This window comes from Ictalurus punctatus, chromosome 21 (assembly GCF_001660625.3).
Source record: "Ictalurus punctatus breed USDA103 chromosome 21, Coco_2.0, whole genome shotgun sequence".
NCBI lineage: Eukaryota > Metazoa > Chordata > Actinopteri > Siluriformes > Ictaluridae > Ictalurus > Ictalurus punctatus.
Genome location: NC_030436.2, coordinates 14,181,427 through 14,196,555, shown reverse-complemented (window position 1 = coordinate 14,196,555; position 15,129 = coordinate 14,181,427). Strand labels below are relative to the sequence as shown.

Here is a 15,129-nt window from a genome sequence, read left to right as displayed (position 1 = left end):
CCATGAAGCAAAGCCAGAAAGCAGCTCCAATAACATTGTAGCCTCAGCACTTATTAGCCAGGCCTATAGATTACAGCCGTGCTGAAGTGTAAAAAGTGCAATAAATAGCAACATGTTTGTTTAATTAAAAGCATTAATGATTGTGGTTTTCTGTACCTATTGCACCATCCCTCTAGTAGAATAGTTTGTATTTCAGGAGTTATGTAAAGTTATGTCAAATCTGACATGGAGCAGATGAAAATACTGCCCTGAAGGGGTATTTGAAGTGGCATCAGCTTATATTTGAAACATCTTCAGATCCACTCCCGTGTGTGTGTGTGTGTGTGTATGTGTGCGTGTGTGCCACTGACTGACAGGTTTCTTCTTTTCAAGTCTAGTAGCTCAGCTAATAAGTGGTTAGCACGTTCGCGTCACCCCTCCAGGGTCAGGGGCTCGATTCCCACCGTGGCCCTGTGTGTGCAGAGTTTGCATGTTCTCCCCGTGCTGCGGGGGTTTCTTCCGGGTACTCCGGTTTCCTCCCCCAGTCCAAAGACATGCATGGTAGGCTGATTGGCATGTCCAAAGTGTCTGTAGTGTATGAATGAGTGTGTGACTGTGTATGTGATTGTTCCCTGCGATGGATTGGCACTCTGTCCAGGCTGTACCCCGCCTCGTGCCCGATGCTCCCTGGGATAGGCTCCAGGTTTCCCCGTGACCCTGAAGAGGATAAGCGGTATAGAAGATGGATGGATGGATGGGTGGCACCATGGTCATCTTCACATCAACAACTTTAATATTTGTAAATGTTTTGTTCCCTTTTTTTTCACTTATTATAGTGAAAAAAATCAATATCAGTTATAAACAGAACTTTGAGATCTGTATTGTATCAACTTTAAAAATGGAATCTGTGCATCCCATCATTATACATGCATCCATTTTCCATAACACATTTCTGACACATTGTCGCGGAGCCTGGAGCCCATTCCAGGGGACTTGGGGCACAAGGCGAGTGACACCCTTGGTGGGGTGCCAACCCATCGCAGGGCACAATCGCACACACATTCACACCCCCATTCACACACTACGGACAATTTGGAAATGCCAATCAGCCTACAACACATGTCTTTGGACACGGGGAGGAGACCTGAAGGAAACCCCAGAGGCATGGGGAGAACAAGCAAACTCTGCGCACACAGGGTGGAGGCAGGATTCGAACCCCCCACTCTGGAAGTGTGAGGCAAACATGCTAACCCATAATTATAAACATGCTAACCCATCATTAATATATCATAAGCTATATATTACATGGTTATACCTTAGTGTATTATACTAAAACTCTACTTCAGGTAGGGACAAGTGGTCTAAATGGACTAGCAAGGCTAAATCCCCTTCTCTTCATCAGTCACATAAAGAGATACATTATTTGCCATCCACATGTTTATTTTCTGTTAACACATGCCTTACGATGGATTATTTTGGACTTTTTTGGAACCAAGAGCAGTGGCACCACCAATGGTCATAAGAAAAATTACATAGAATGGTATGAAGAGGCGAGGCTGGGGCTGAATTCTTTCAAGCCCAGACTGTATTAATAGATACTTCATGTATCAGTGACAGTTGTGTCAGGTGACATGCCCCCTAGATTTAGTATCCATTTGGGCTGATATTTTCAGCTTTGCTGACGCATCCCTAACACGTCATCAGCAGTGATTGAGAAGCTGCACGTGAAATACAGTTGTGGCTGTATTGAAGTAAACAAGGTGGATTATTTACTCTATCATCCTTATTTTCCCCAATATGTTTTTGGAGGAGAAGCGAAAAGTAGATAAACTAAGCATACAGTGTCCAACTTTTCTGAGGAATCATGGCATGAACCCTGCATGGAATTATGAATTTATGAAAACAAAAATTTTAAGTTTTAGCCTCTCGTGTAATATCACAACCTGCCAACCAGACCGTCCTGAGTCATCTATTACTAAATGTTATGTGAATCTGAAAGTGTGGTGAATCTTCATGCTCCTTCCAGGGATTTGACACATTCCGACTATTCTCTCAGGAATTCCTGCATTTGTGAGCAGAGCTAAATATAGCTGCCTCCCACCCTTCCTCTAGCCTGCAATGAGAAAGTGCTGCTGATTAGAACAATGGAGTGGATGGTGAGTGGAAGTTCTCAAGGTTTCACTTAAGGGGAATGAGAGCAGGGGAGTAAGACAGCAAAAAATGAGTGAAGTTAGAGCAAGCATTGCAGAGACAGAGAGATAGAGAGACAGATAGAGAGAGAGAGAGATCGAAAGAGCGAGGAATTTATGTAGTATGGATCAGTACTGAGGGAAAAATGGTGTAGGAGGGAAAAAAAACATGATGCTGCAGGGAGGCAGCAAGCTGTCACATTATAGTAGCAGACTTGTTAATGGTTGCCTGGTTCACACACACACACACACACACACACACACACACACGTATGCGATCTCTAGATAGAGAGTACAAGTACGTGTGAGAATAGGCCTTTTCATTTCAAGTCTGCAGGCCGATCAACAACCAAGCATTCATACCACTGCCTTTAAATACAAATTGAAACATCCATTTAATTTGGTATGTGGATGTGTGTTATACTGTATATGCAGTTCAATCAGTGCACAGTCAGAAAAAAAGTACAACCCCAATTCCAAAAAAGTTGGGACAGTATGGAAAATGCTAATAAAAACAAAGAGGAGTGATTTGTAAATATACTTTGATTTGTATTTAAACAAAAAATGTATAAAGACAAGGTATTTGGTGTTTTACCTAATCAACTGCATTATTTTTTTTGAAGGTAAACGTTTATTTTGAAATTGATGCATGCAACACGTTGCAAAAAAGTTGGGACAAGTGCAATTTAGGACTAATAGCGATGTGAGGAGTTGAAATAAGAAGGTGATGTGAAACAGGTGAGGCAATCATCTAATCATAGTATATAAGGAGACTCCAAAAAAAAGGCCTAGTCCTTCAAGAGCTAGGATGGGTCGAGGCTCGGCAATCTGCCAACAGATGTGTTAGTGAATAATCCAACATTTTGAGGACAACATTCCCCAAAGACAAATCGGTAGGATTTGGGGCATTTTACTTTCAACAGTGCACAATATAATTAAAAGATTCATCTCGGTGCGTAAAGGGCAAGGCCAAAACCACTTCTAAATGCGCGTGATCTCCGATCCCTCAGACGTCACTGTCTTGAAAACCGTCGTGAGTCTGTAATGGAGATCCTGACATGGGCTCGAGAATACTTTGGTACACCTTTGTCATTCAACTCCATTCGCCGCTGCATCCACAGATGCAAGTTAAGGCTTTACTATACAAAGCAGAAGCCATACATCAACACTGTCCAGAAGCACCGCCGACTTCTCTGGGCTCAGTCTCATCTGAGATGGACAGTAGCACAGTGGAATCGTGTTTTGTGGTCTGACGAGTCGACATTCCAAATAGTTTTTGGACAAAACAGCTGTCGTGTTCTCCGGGCCAAAGAGGAAAAGGACCATCCAAGCTGTTATCAGCGTCAGGTCCAAAAGCCAGAGAATGTCATGGTATGGGGGTGTGTCAGTGCCCATGGCATGGGTAACTTGCACGTCTGTGAGGGCATCATTAATGCAGAAAGATATGTGCACATTTTGGAGTAACATATGCTGCCAACCAGAGCAGGACAACGCCAAACCACATTCAGTCTGGATTACAAGCACATGCTTGCATAAGCAGAGAGTGCGGGTGCTAGCATGTACTTCCTGCAGTCCTGACCTGTCTCTGATTGAGAATGTGTGGCACATTATGAAGCGCAAAATAAAGCAACGAAGGTCTTGTACAGTTACGCAGCTGAAGAAATGCATCATGGGTGAATGGGGGGAAATTCCGCTTGCTAAACTTAACCTACTGGTGTCTTCACTCACCGCCCAAATGCTTAATAAGTGCTATTAGAAGAAAAGGTGATGCTACACAGTGGTAAACAGTTGACTATCCCAACTGTTTTGGAGTCTGTTGCAATCATCAGATTTGAAATGAGTGTTTGAAATTATTTTAAAAAATAAATTAAATTCACAAAGTAAAACATCAAATAATGTGCTAATAATGTGTTTTCAGTATAGTACAGGCTGAATTGAATTTTCAAATGACTCTTTTTGTTTGTTTGTTTGTTTGTTTGTTTGTATTTTGCATTTTCTATACAATGCCAACTTTTTTTTGGAATTGGGGCTGTACTAAACTGTACCTTTCCTTGTCACTAGGGTGATACCCTCAAGAGTACATCTTTTGTACCTTTAGTGTATATCTATTATATGGTAATATGAATGCAATGTACATTTAAATTGATTAAGGTACTACGCTTGTAATTTTAACTGGGTTTTAACTAGTAATTCTTTATGCAGTGCCACACTACATACACCTTTCCAGTTAAAACACAAGGAAAGGTGCTCATTTTTCTGAAAATGTAAGTCTAAAATAGACAATGAGGGATGCTGTGTGTGTATGTATGTGTGTGTGTGTGTGTGTGTGTGTGTGTGTGTGTGTGTGTGTGTGTGTGTGTGTGGGTGTGTGTGATGGTGAATCAGTGGGTGTTGAATAGGATCTATTTGCCTCCTTCATGTCTCCCATGCTTACATCATTTTGTACCACACTGAGAACTGACCCTCATTTAAAGACCCCCAGGATAATTAAAGACGTTTCTATGATGCACGATATGAATTTATTTAATAGATACAAAAATCTATTATTTAGTACTGAAAACAAGGGCATTTTTTTTCACACAGTTATCATTTTAAAGATTTGTAGTTCAATTTTTAACAATACTTAAGTGAATTCAGATATTTTTTTAACTGTAATTAAAATACAAAATTTTTAAAAATAAAAAAATCACCACCCACGATAGTTCAGAAAAGTGTACTGTCACCTAATTTGCCACAGTATCGATGTTTGTACCATATTTAACTATGAGGATGTCTCTGTAAACAGGTCACAACCGGCAGCACCTGCGGAACTAAAGACCATCAAGGCCCCTATCACTTCCTCTAGCTCCAACTGCTAGCTCCAGTTACAGGACAGTTGAAGATTGGAAAAAGACCGAGTGTCAACTATCTCTTTCAGTTTTACTCATTTCGTTACAGACATAACCTGTTTTTTTTTTTTTTTTATCTATGCACAACTGGGTCCCTGGAGCAGGAAAAGCATGCTCTAGAAACTGCAAAAACCTTTTGAAGTGCACCAGACTGTAAACTGGAACTATAACTTTACACATACAGATCAAACCTTAACTAAACTATGCCACATTTCCCTGTTCACAAATGTTGTTTATTATTTGACACCATTGCAGTTCCTCAAATTAAATGCCAAAGGTTGTTATAAAAAAAACAACAACAAAAAAACCAACAACATGCATCCTAAAGTCTCCACACTGACACCTGAGGGTGTAACGTAAGCCCATGATGCATAACAAAGCACATCTGTGAAGCGATCGGGACAAATATCACCTTGCATAAATGATAAGAGAAGTGTTTCCTCAGCGTGTCCTCACTTCCAACCTTGAGCTCAGCACATGGTGTTTTGAGCTGATTAGGTAACAAGATGCCCTCAGAGCCATCCTCAGACTGTAGTTTGTCTTTGTTATGTCGAAAAAACCTCTCTTAACGGGGTTTAAATAACTTGTTTTCGATTCTGGGGATCAGCTGAGTTTGAATCTGCATGAACAGGATTAAAATAAATAAATAAATAAATAAAGAGTCCCATGTGCAGCTCTACTCCTGCCCACTAATGTCCAACCAGTCACGAGGTCTGTCAGTTCAGAAATCTCCCCCGTCTTGCACTAGCTTTCAGGCGTTCTATCTTTTAGGGATGTTCCAGGGCGTGATTTTGGAAAGTGATACTAAAATGAGAAGTTGTTTTTGTTTGAATTATGAATTTTAAAACGGCTTACATAGGATAACTTGTGTCAAAATGGCTGACTAGCTTTAACAGAAAAGGCTGAAATCACTTCCTATTTGACTTGATTGCTGTTGCTAATGCACTGGTCTTGCATATAGTCACAGTGCTGAGCATGAACAGACAGGGTTACAGGAACTTTGGGCCTGAGCAGAAGCTTGAATATCGCAGAGCAGAAGCTGTGAAATTATGGGCCTCTTCCTTTTACAACCGAAAACCTGACGTATTCACATACTCCATGCCATAATGTGTTATTTTCTTACCCAATGTGTTGGACTAAAATATAGCACAATAGTACTGTAGCAACTACACGATGTCTATGAGATCTCGCTCTCGGCTGACATACAGGCTGTTTTCCTCCTGTTTCTGCAGAGATACAAATGTACCGCAGTGTAGAAATAAAACGAGTCTCTCTCTGTCCCCCTCCCACACACACAGACACACACACTCTCTCACTCTCTCTCTCTCTCTCATTACTGGGTCAAGCATTGAGTGTGAGAAGCTATCACTCTCTACGTTTCAAATCCCTTTGATAAACAACAAAGCTTGATCATCTGCATGGCTACTATACCTCATCTAAAATGTTACACCATCAAAGCTACTCACAAACACACACTCCATAGACATTAGTATAGTGCTAATTATGCCATGTGTTTATTGATGTATTGCCACTGTGGCAAAGCAGCTTGGCCACCACAGAACAGGCTAGGGTATGCTTTGGTGTACAAACTGCTAATTTCATAAATCATTTCATGCTCATTTTATGAGTGGGTTTGAAAGAGAGACTGACAAAAACACCTGTGAGTCCAGGATCATTTGCATAATGTAAAATGGAGTTGAGTGGGGTGTAAGCCATGCTTTATAGCTTGCTATACTTGTCATTCTTACAAGCATCCTCCAGTTTTACTGGTTTAAGTCATCAAGCATCATACATCTGAAGTCATTTCTCTTCAGTGTGTGTGCATGTACATCTTGTTCAGTTCCAAAGCTCTGCACATGATTATCCTTAACATTTGTGTACCTTTCCCTATTCAAACATTAACAACTGGCTGTAACGACAATGTTTCAGGGGGTGGGGCTTGTCTATTTCTTTGTAGAAGTCTATTTGTTCTGTACAACGCCTGCTGTTTGAGCACTGGGTTAGCGTTATAGTATGGCGTGCAACATGAATTATACGTGGGAGGAAATTTGGTGCTGATGGTCAGTGTGTGCCATATTTGCACAAGCTCTGGAGAATGAATGATGGGTACAATGCTCCTGGAACTATTTTACAGCATAGAGAGGGTTGTATGTTCCGTATTTCTTCCCCTATTGATGTTGTTCAAATTCTAAATATTGTACAAGCTATGATACTGTATTCATATATGATAGGTTTAAGGGTCTAAAGTTTTTTTTTGTAAAATACAAGAGCTCACTTCAGCTATAGTCTAAAGATGAAATCTGAGCTGGAGCTAAGGTTACACTACCTGTTCTGCAACAATAACCCCAACTCTAACCTGGCAACCAGAGCTACATAGACAGCGCCATCCTAGCAACCAGAGTCACACAAAACCCACATCCTGGCAGCCCAAACAACGTATGATCTTTCTATTTTAGCTATTACAACGACAGACCTAATAGACCTATTACACAACATGTAACCCACATAATCAACAAAACCTTGTATACATAACCAAGTTTTCTGCTACACTAAATTCGTCATCCATACTGTTTCTAGATAGAGGGTGAATAATTCATAGTATGAACAAGGATCTTTATAAACCTGACACTACTGAGGATGAGGTAAGCCTGGTGAAGGAGAATTCAAAGGGTTGACCTGTTAATGTATACTTAACCTGAGAATATAATGCTTATAAATGTGCAATGCAATTTTTCAGGTGGTAATACAATATCAAATCTATAATTAATCTAATATTCCGTTTTAAACTACTCAGATCGTATATATATTTCAAGCTAGACCGTAAATAAGCTGGAAGTGCAAGTCCGCTGTAAAGCGATATGCCAGTGCGTGTTATTCATCTCACTGTGGCATCTTAAACAAATAAATTAGTCTCAAGCTTATATAACATAAGTGCTAGTACATTTTGGGAAACTCTGTCCATTGGGAAAACACAACAGTCCAAAGAATGTAAGCTCACATTTAGGGTGTGTCACAAGACCAGGAGATATTTTAAACTCTAACATATTCTTATATAGAAGCATCTTCTTTCTAAAAGATAATATGGAAACGGAGGTGAGTTGCATTATCACCGCTTCAGTCCACTCTTCACCATAAATTCGCCACCCCGGCAGCTCAACGCTGCAAGAAACAGGTTTAAGATGTCATTTCACATTGTCTATATTTAAATCATCCATACGAAGAATAGACAATCCAAGGTTTGTACACAAAGTACAACATACGCTGTTTACGCAAGCAAGCTTTAAAACCGCCGTTGTTACAATTAGCATATTTTACTGACACGAAGGAAACACCGAAGGGGGGAAAAAAGCTTGTACCAACTTTGAGGTTTGAGGGTAAGACGAGTTTTTGTTCTCATGTTAAACCTTTCCACCAACAGACTTTCCGTCATCAAAGACGAAAAACACGTTTTTCCAACATGTAAATTTTGCGAGGCTATGTAGAAAAGTACACGAAAACCATCTTTTGAAAAACACACCCTTAATAAATCCAACACACAATATTCACTTTTTGTTTTTAAATATAAGGACGCAAACCAAAATGGAGCATCGAGGCATGATTGGCGCAACTTGAGAAACTTCAAGAACACAACCTCATTTCCGCACTACATGACTGCATTCTAATAAGAAGCACTTCTCTGGTTCAGTGATCTCTAAAAACATAAACTCTTTGCGCTTCTTCCCCCTTCCCCAGCATTACCTTGTCCCCGTGCTTAGCCTGTGCTCGGCGGAAGAAGGTGGTCTTGGCGGTGAAGAAGGCGGAATCATCGTTCTCTTCGTCCAGGCTGCAGTAGCCGCTGCTCATGCTATTGCTACCGGTCATTTGCGGGGCCTCCGGCGGCCCCCGGCACCATTCCAGGCTCCAGGCAGTCCAAGAAGTAGAGATCCGACCAGGAGATGAGGAACTGCTTTAAATAAATGGCCAGAACTCCTGGAGTCTGTTGAAGGGACAGATGGAAATCCGAGAGCAGGAGAGTCGAGGTATCAAAGTACTTCCACGTATCACTGCCGAGGGTTGCGGAAGAGAGCAAAGGAGACCTCGGTTCCTCTTTCTGGCAGGTCAGCAAATCAAGATCTCATTGAAAATGAGAATAAGTGGCCTTTTCTGCTTGGTCCTTGAAATTTAAAAATCCACAGCCACTCAGATCGACACTCGTCAATCAGCAGAGAAAAGGAAGGAAGAGGAAGACGTGTCGCTGCGACTGCTCATGCAGTGCTCATGTCACACATGAACATTGCTGCATAAGCTGTGGTTGATGACTGAACCTCCGGCAAATCTATAGATGATGCAGGTCTGTGTTGAATGCGCTTGTAGTGAGTAGAGCAGTCAAGGCTAGGAAACAAGCTGCTTACTGCCTTCCTGCCTGCTTTACAGAGAGCATGAAACAGAGCCGTGTTGACGTATTACTCCGTCCCTCCCTCCCTCCCTCCCTTCCTCCCCCCTTTCTCTCTCTCTCTACGCCTTGCTGTACCATCAGTAGTTGAGTCTGCACCCTCCCATGTCTCTCTTCCTGCATGCAACTGCTCGACCATAGCCACTTCCTCTTAATGAACGAGACACACACTCTCACAAACACAGCCCCAGACAGAGGGAAAGACAGAAAGACCGACACATACACCACACAAGATCCAATCTGCATATGGTCCTATTTTACATAACATCCAATATGCAAAGTGCTGGTTTTCTGGAAGAAGAGCAAATACTGTATGTCTGAATTTCACTCATTGTTAAATGGAAGTGTAGCCATTTACACAAGCAGGCAGAATAGAGGAAGCTTTGATGGCTGTGTAAATAGAGTGCACTTCATTATAATAAGCCTTTGAAAAAGCCACAGGTATGAATTGAATGGCCTTCATAATGTATGCTCTATTGTTACGTTTTGCATTCTTAATTCATTCCAATGCTCTTTACAATAATACTGACACATACAGTATACATGGCCCAATGATGGAACTAACACACACTGAAAGCCAGCATACACACATGTACAGATGTGAAATCATGAAGGAACTTACACACAAGCTGCGTCAAGATGCCAACTTGCCCAAGGATGGTGTCACAGTGCATGATTTTTAAACTTGAAAATATTCTATCTATAGTTTATCTAATATATTTATTTATTTATTTATTTTTAGAATTTGTTAAAAAGAAATGGACTGAGCATTAAAAAATAATCACATGAGCTTAATCACATGAGCATACAAGATCGCTTGTGTTGATCATTTCAGAGTTTTAACATTGCGATTTACATTTTCAGCTTATGTTATTTAGCATTAATAATTTAAAAATATACAGTACTGTGCAGAAGTTCCAGGCACATGCAAAGAAATGCTGTAGAGCAAAAATGCCTTCAAAATAATGAAATGAAATGTTTCTACAGTTAAAAAAAAAAAACATACCGTAAAGAGCAAGTCAATATTTGGTCTGAGAAATTTTTTAAAAATAAAAATAGTAGTCTCCGGTAAAATTAGTGCAGTTTTATAAAGAAATTAGCTGTAAGTTGCAGAAACAGTCACGGGTCTTCTGGAGACTTTGACTGTCGCACTTGCTTCTTATTTTTGCAGCAAAACCCAGCAGCCTTCAGTGTGTTTTTTATCTGAAAATGTTCTCCTACGTGATATGCTGCTTACATTGATGACATATAAACATTTTTTTGTGCTAGAAAATTAATGTTTGGGATTCGAAAATGGTTTTTTGTACTGACTTGATAATGTAGAAGTCATAAAATAAAAAATCTATAACAAAGTTTGTACTAAAACAAATAGGGTGCCTAAAACTTTTCCACAGTACTCTATATAAGTTGCATTTTTAGGGGGCCAGAGCGGTTACCTACCTTTGCCTAGTGCTAAGTCATTTCTGATCCTTTCTATAGTTATAGTCTAATGATCTACATCATTTATAATAAGTGCATTAAAAGAACTGTGAAAAATGTATAAATATTGATAAGGTGAAGCTTTGTGTAAGGCAGAATTTATTAACATTTATGGAAAGAGTCCCCAGTGTCAGCGCTTTAAGTTTTTCCGATGGGAAAATCGTCAGGATTGAGGACGTACCATTTCTTTTTAAATAATAGTACACGCAGTTTTTGGAAAATAATCCACTTCGGGGTGATACCATTAACGTACTTCATCACACCACTCAATTGTTGATTATTTTCTTATAACAGCATGCAGTTTTTTCCCTTACTTATCCACAAGAAATGTTGGTAATGCATTAAAAATGGAAATGCCAGTTGTTGTTTGGGATTCTATATGTGTACTGTGGCTTATGGATTTGTTTGCTTGTTTGTTTGTTTGTTTTTTAAACATTGGGTGCTATCATTTCCGTCAGCAAATTAAAAATTGTTGTTTTGTATATACTGACTAATATCTTAAAGTTTACTTCCTGAAAGAGTTGAATTCACCATAATGTCTCCATGCTCCATAACCGGTTAGATCCAATAATGGCATTTTCTCATCTTTTGAATTTTGAACATCAAAACAGCGATTTGGTCTTCCAAACTACTCTTCATTTTTAAGGACCTGTAATCTAAAAAATATTGCTACATGTTTGTTTTGGGTTTGTTTATGTTTTCTTTTTTTCAGAAGATGGACACCCCTGCATACCAAACTGTTCCATGAATGAAATGTATCCATTTTGGGATGCAAAGGCTTTAAACCAGACCATTGCAAAGGCATCACAATAATAAAACGTACACAACATATCTGCAGGTCATGACTGTTGACCTCGCTTAAAGCCCAGCAGGCACCCCTGGACTTAACCTTTAACCCTGACCTTGAGTAGTCGAGAGCCAGCTGAGTACAGCATAATGAGAGAGTAAATACTTTTCAACAGCAGTCTGGGTGTCATTCAGCATGGCTCATTATTTTCCTCATACCTTGGAGATATATTACTCCATACTGTAAAAGCATCAGTAATATCCTCTCTTTGCTTGTCCATATGCAGACTTGCTTTGTCCACTATTCACCTTATAAACTATATTTTACTGAGTGTGATGAAAAGCCCTAGCTCAAAACAAAGAGATCAAGTCTTTCAATAGAGGGTGGTTGAAAGCCACGTTTCGATTTCCCATGTCACAGCTTTACTCAATTTTCATTGAGCTTTGGAGACAGCTAAAGCTTTGGCGACAAGCCAGTATTCTTGTGTATTCTGTCAATGCAGCAAAACAAATCCTGGCTCCTTGTATCCCAAAGAAAAGAATAACAAACACGTCTACAAATGCTGCTGGATGATTGTGTGTGTGTGTGTGTGTGTGTGTGTGTGTGTGTGTGTGTGTATGTATGTGTAGATATAAAAAAAAAAAAAAATGCTGTTTCAATAAATGCAGACAAATTACCTGAAGCCAAAGCCTTCTGATATATTACCATAATCGATGAGATGGTTGATGGGAAGAAGATGGAGGAGACGAAGATTGCCCTCCTGGGGGTTTGGTTATTGACTGGCCCAAAGATGAGGATCCCTGCCCTGCATGGCATCAATATACTATAGCAGAGCTGGAGGAAATGTTGGATGGGCTTTTTTTCAAATTGCTGTGAAGGAAGATAATCGATCCCATGAAAAATGGGCAGAATTGCTCTTCCATAGAAAAAGGCCAAGGTCTACAAGGGTATGAGATTGGATGGATAAAACTGACAGTTGACCAGCTAGAGGCTAGAGCAAATTTGCTGCCAAGTTTCATCGAGATGAATACTTCATTCTCGTTTGTTACGAGCAAATATGGGAATTGAATTGAAAAAATGTCACAGCGATAGCAGTGTCTTATTGTACAACGTCGACAGTTGCACAACGTACACATTGACGGGTATAGCTTACAATAAATCCAGATCCCCAGCTGTTGGCCAGACTCTGAGGTTACATTTTTGAATAAACAGAACCCAACACTTTACGTTCCAATATGACAACTGTAGGGTGTGTAGGGCCAATATTTTTGGGTGTGTAGGACTTATATGACAAGCATGAGGGACTAACAAAATCACTGGACCTCACTCGCATAACACTTGTGGAATTATTTGGAACAGCAGGTGAAACACCGAAATAGGCCACCAAATCTAGTTGCAGTGCACACATAGTGAGCAGAAGGCGGTTAAAATTGACAGGAGCTCTCAAGACACTGGTGACCTGGCAGGACTAGCACTGTTATTAACTTAGCATTTCTCTCAAAGTTAATAAGACAAAAAAAGGTGATTATCATTTTACCAAGATACTGTCCTGAAGACTGAAGATTGTGGGAAATTTACAAGGTGTTACACACTGACATATCCATCCGTCTATTTTCCATGCCGCTTATCTTACACAGGGTCGCAGGGGAACCTGGCGTCTATCCCAGGGAACTCTGGGCACAAGATAGGGAACACCCTGGATGGAATGCCAATCCATCGCAGGGCACAATCTCACACATATTCACACACCCATTCATACACTATGGACAATTTGGAAATGCTAATCATCCTACAACACATGTCTTTGGACTGTGGGAGGAAACTAGAGTGCCTAGACGAAACCCCTGAAGCACGGGAAGAACATGCAAAGTCCACACACACATGGCAGAGGCAGGATTCGAACCCCCAACCCCAGACGTGCGAGGCAAATGTGCTAACCACTAAGCCTGGAGTCTCCTTCCATTAATGTTAAATACAGAAAGCGTTACCATATTAACTATATATGTTTCTTTTAAGTAAAATGTTTTTAATCTGTTCATTGTTCATTTGATTAGTCTTATATATTTATAGTGCTAGATTATGTAGCATCCGAGTCTTCCATACAAGTCCCTGTGAATGAGCTGTTACTACAGAAACAATAATGTATTAGAAAGAGCGCATTAATGTAGACCTGTAATTTGGTTTGTAGTCAGCACTACTGTAGTGTTGGCTTTCTGGTTTGGACAGGTTTTTGTTAGTGACACTCAGTATCCAGTCTCTAATGATAGACTCCTCTTACACACTGGTGTTAAATGCAGCGTCAGGTCCTTTACATGATCTGCTTTTCATACCCTTCTTTGGTAGACAGGACACCTCATGTCATGCTCTCTCTCTCCGTTTGTGTTTAATAATGCACAGAGTCTCTAATTTCTTTCTCTGCCAATCATATGCCAAGCTCCAAGCCAAGCAAGAAGCTGGTTTGCAAAGCTGCTCTCCATGCTCCATCAAATTTTGCTAATATTCCCATAACCTCCATTAGTGTACCGTCTATACCTTCCAGTCTTTTAGAATTTGTTAAGAAGTTTAGCAACAGTGTCATGTGTGATGTGCTTGCCATGTTTCCTGTTGAAGTACATCGCAACCTTATGACAGCTTCCTGATCCAGCCATATATACACACACACACACACACACACACACACACTCACACACACACACACACACACATATATATATATATATATATATATATATATATATATATATATATATATATATATATATATATATATATATATATATTGGAAGACATTTTGGAAGACATTTTGCAAAAAAGTGCTTATTTCCCCTATGTACGAAGACTTTTGGAGACACCCTGTAGTGGACTGTCATGCATTTGGACCAGCTCTTTCACACACTACAAAAAACACGTTTTTAAAGCATATTAGTTTGTTGTCTTGATTCGATTTGATTTGTTGCTGTGGTGATCTAAATCTAAATGGCTCCCACTGTGTTTAGCCAATGAGACATGCTGGCAGCTCCTGTAATTGGCTATCTTTGCTGTGCCGTGTCTTAGCTAGCCATCAAAAACGTCCAAGTGAAAGTTTAGTGGTGCACATTCATACGAAATGAAATTCAACATTGAATGGCTAACTTTATCTCCTGATTATGGATATGCGTATCTACACATTTTACTGTAACATTTGCAAATGGTTTCTGGACGGATGGACTGACTGGAGTGCTGTAGTGATGCCATTCACATTAAAACATGTTAATACATTAATGTATTGTAGATAAATACGGTATACTGTATGTATGTGTGTATGCCAGTACAATTACAGTAGAGCTTTGCCATCTTTAGTAGTTTTTGTAAAATCCCGTTGGAAATTTCTGAATT

The 15,129-nt window shown here is 40.0% G+C and overlaps 1 protein-coding gene across 3 annotated transcripts in view; it reads right to left on the bottom strand.

Moving 5' to 3' along the window:
• Positions 1–15,129, bottom strand: part of rassf5 (Ras association domain family member 5) — a 52,734-nt gene that overhangs the window by 9,299 nt on the left and 28,306 nt on the right. The window contains exon 1 of one of the 3 annotated variants that reach the window (XM_017450358.3): positions 8,795–9,483. The exons of the other annotated variants lie outside the window; for them this stretch is intronic. Coding sequence (XP_017305847.1) covers positions 8,795–8,917 — 123 coding nt within the window. The 5' untranslated portion in view covers positions 8,918–9,483. Of the gene's footprint in view, positions 1–8,794; positions 9,484–15,129 lie in introns of those variants that run through there. 3 annotated transcript variants of the gene reach the window in all.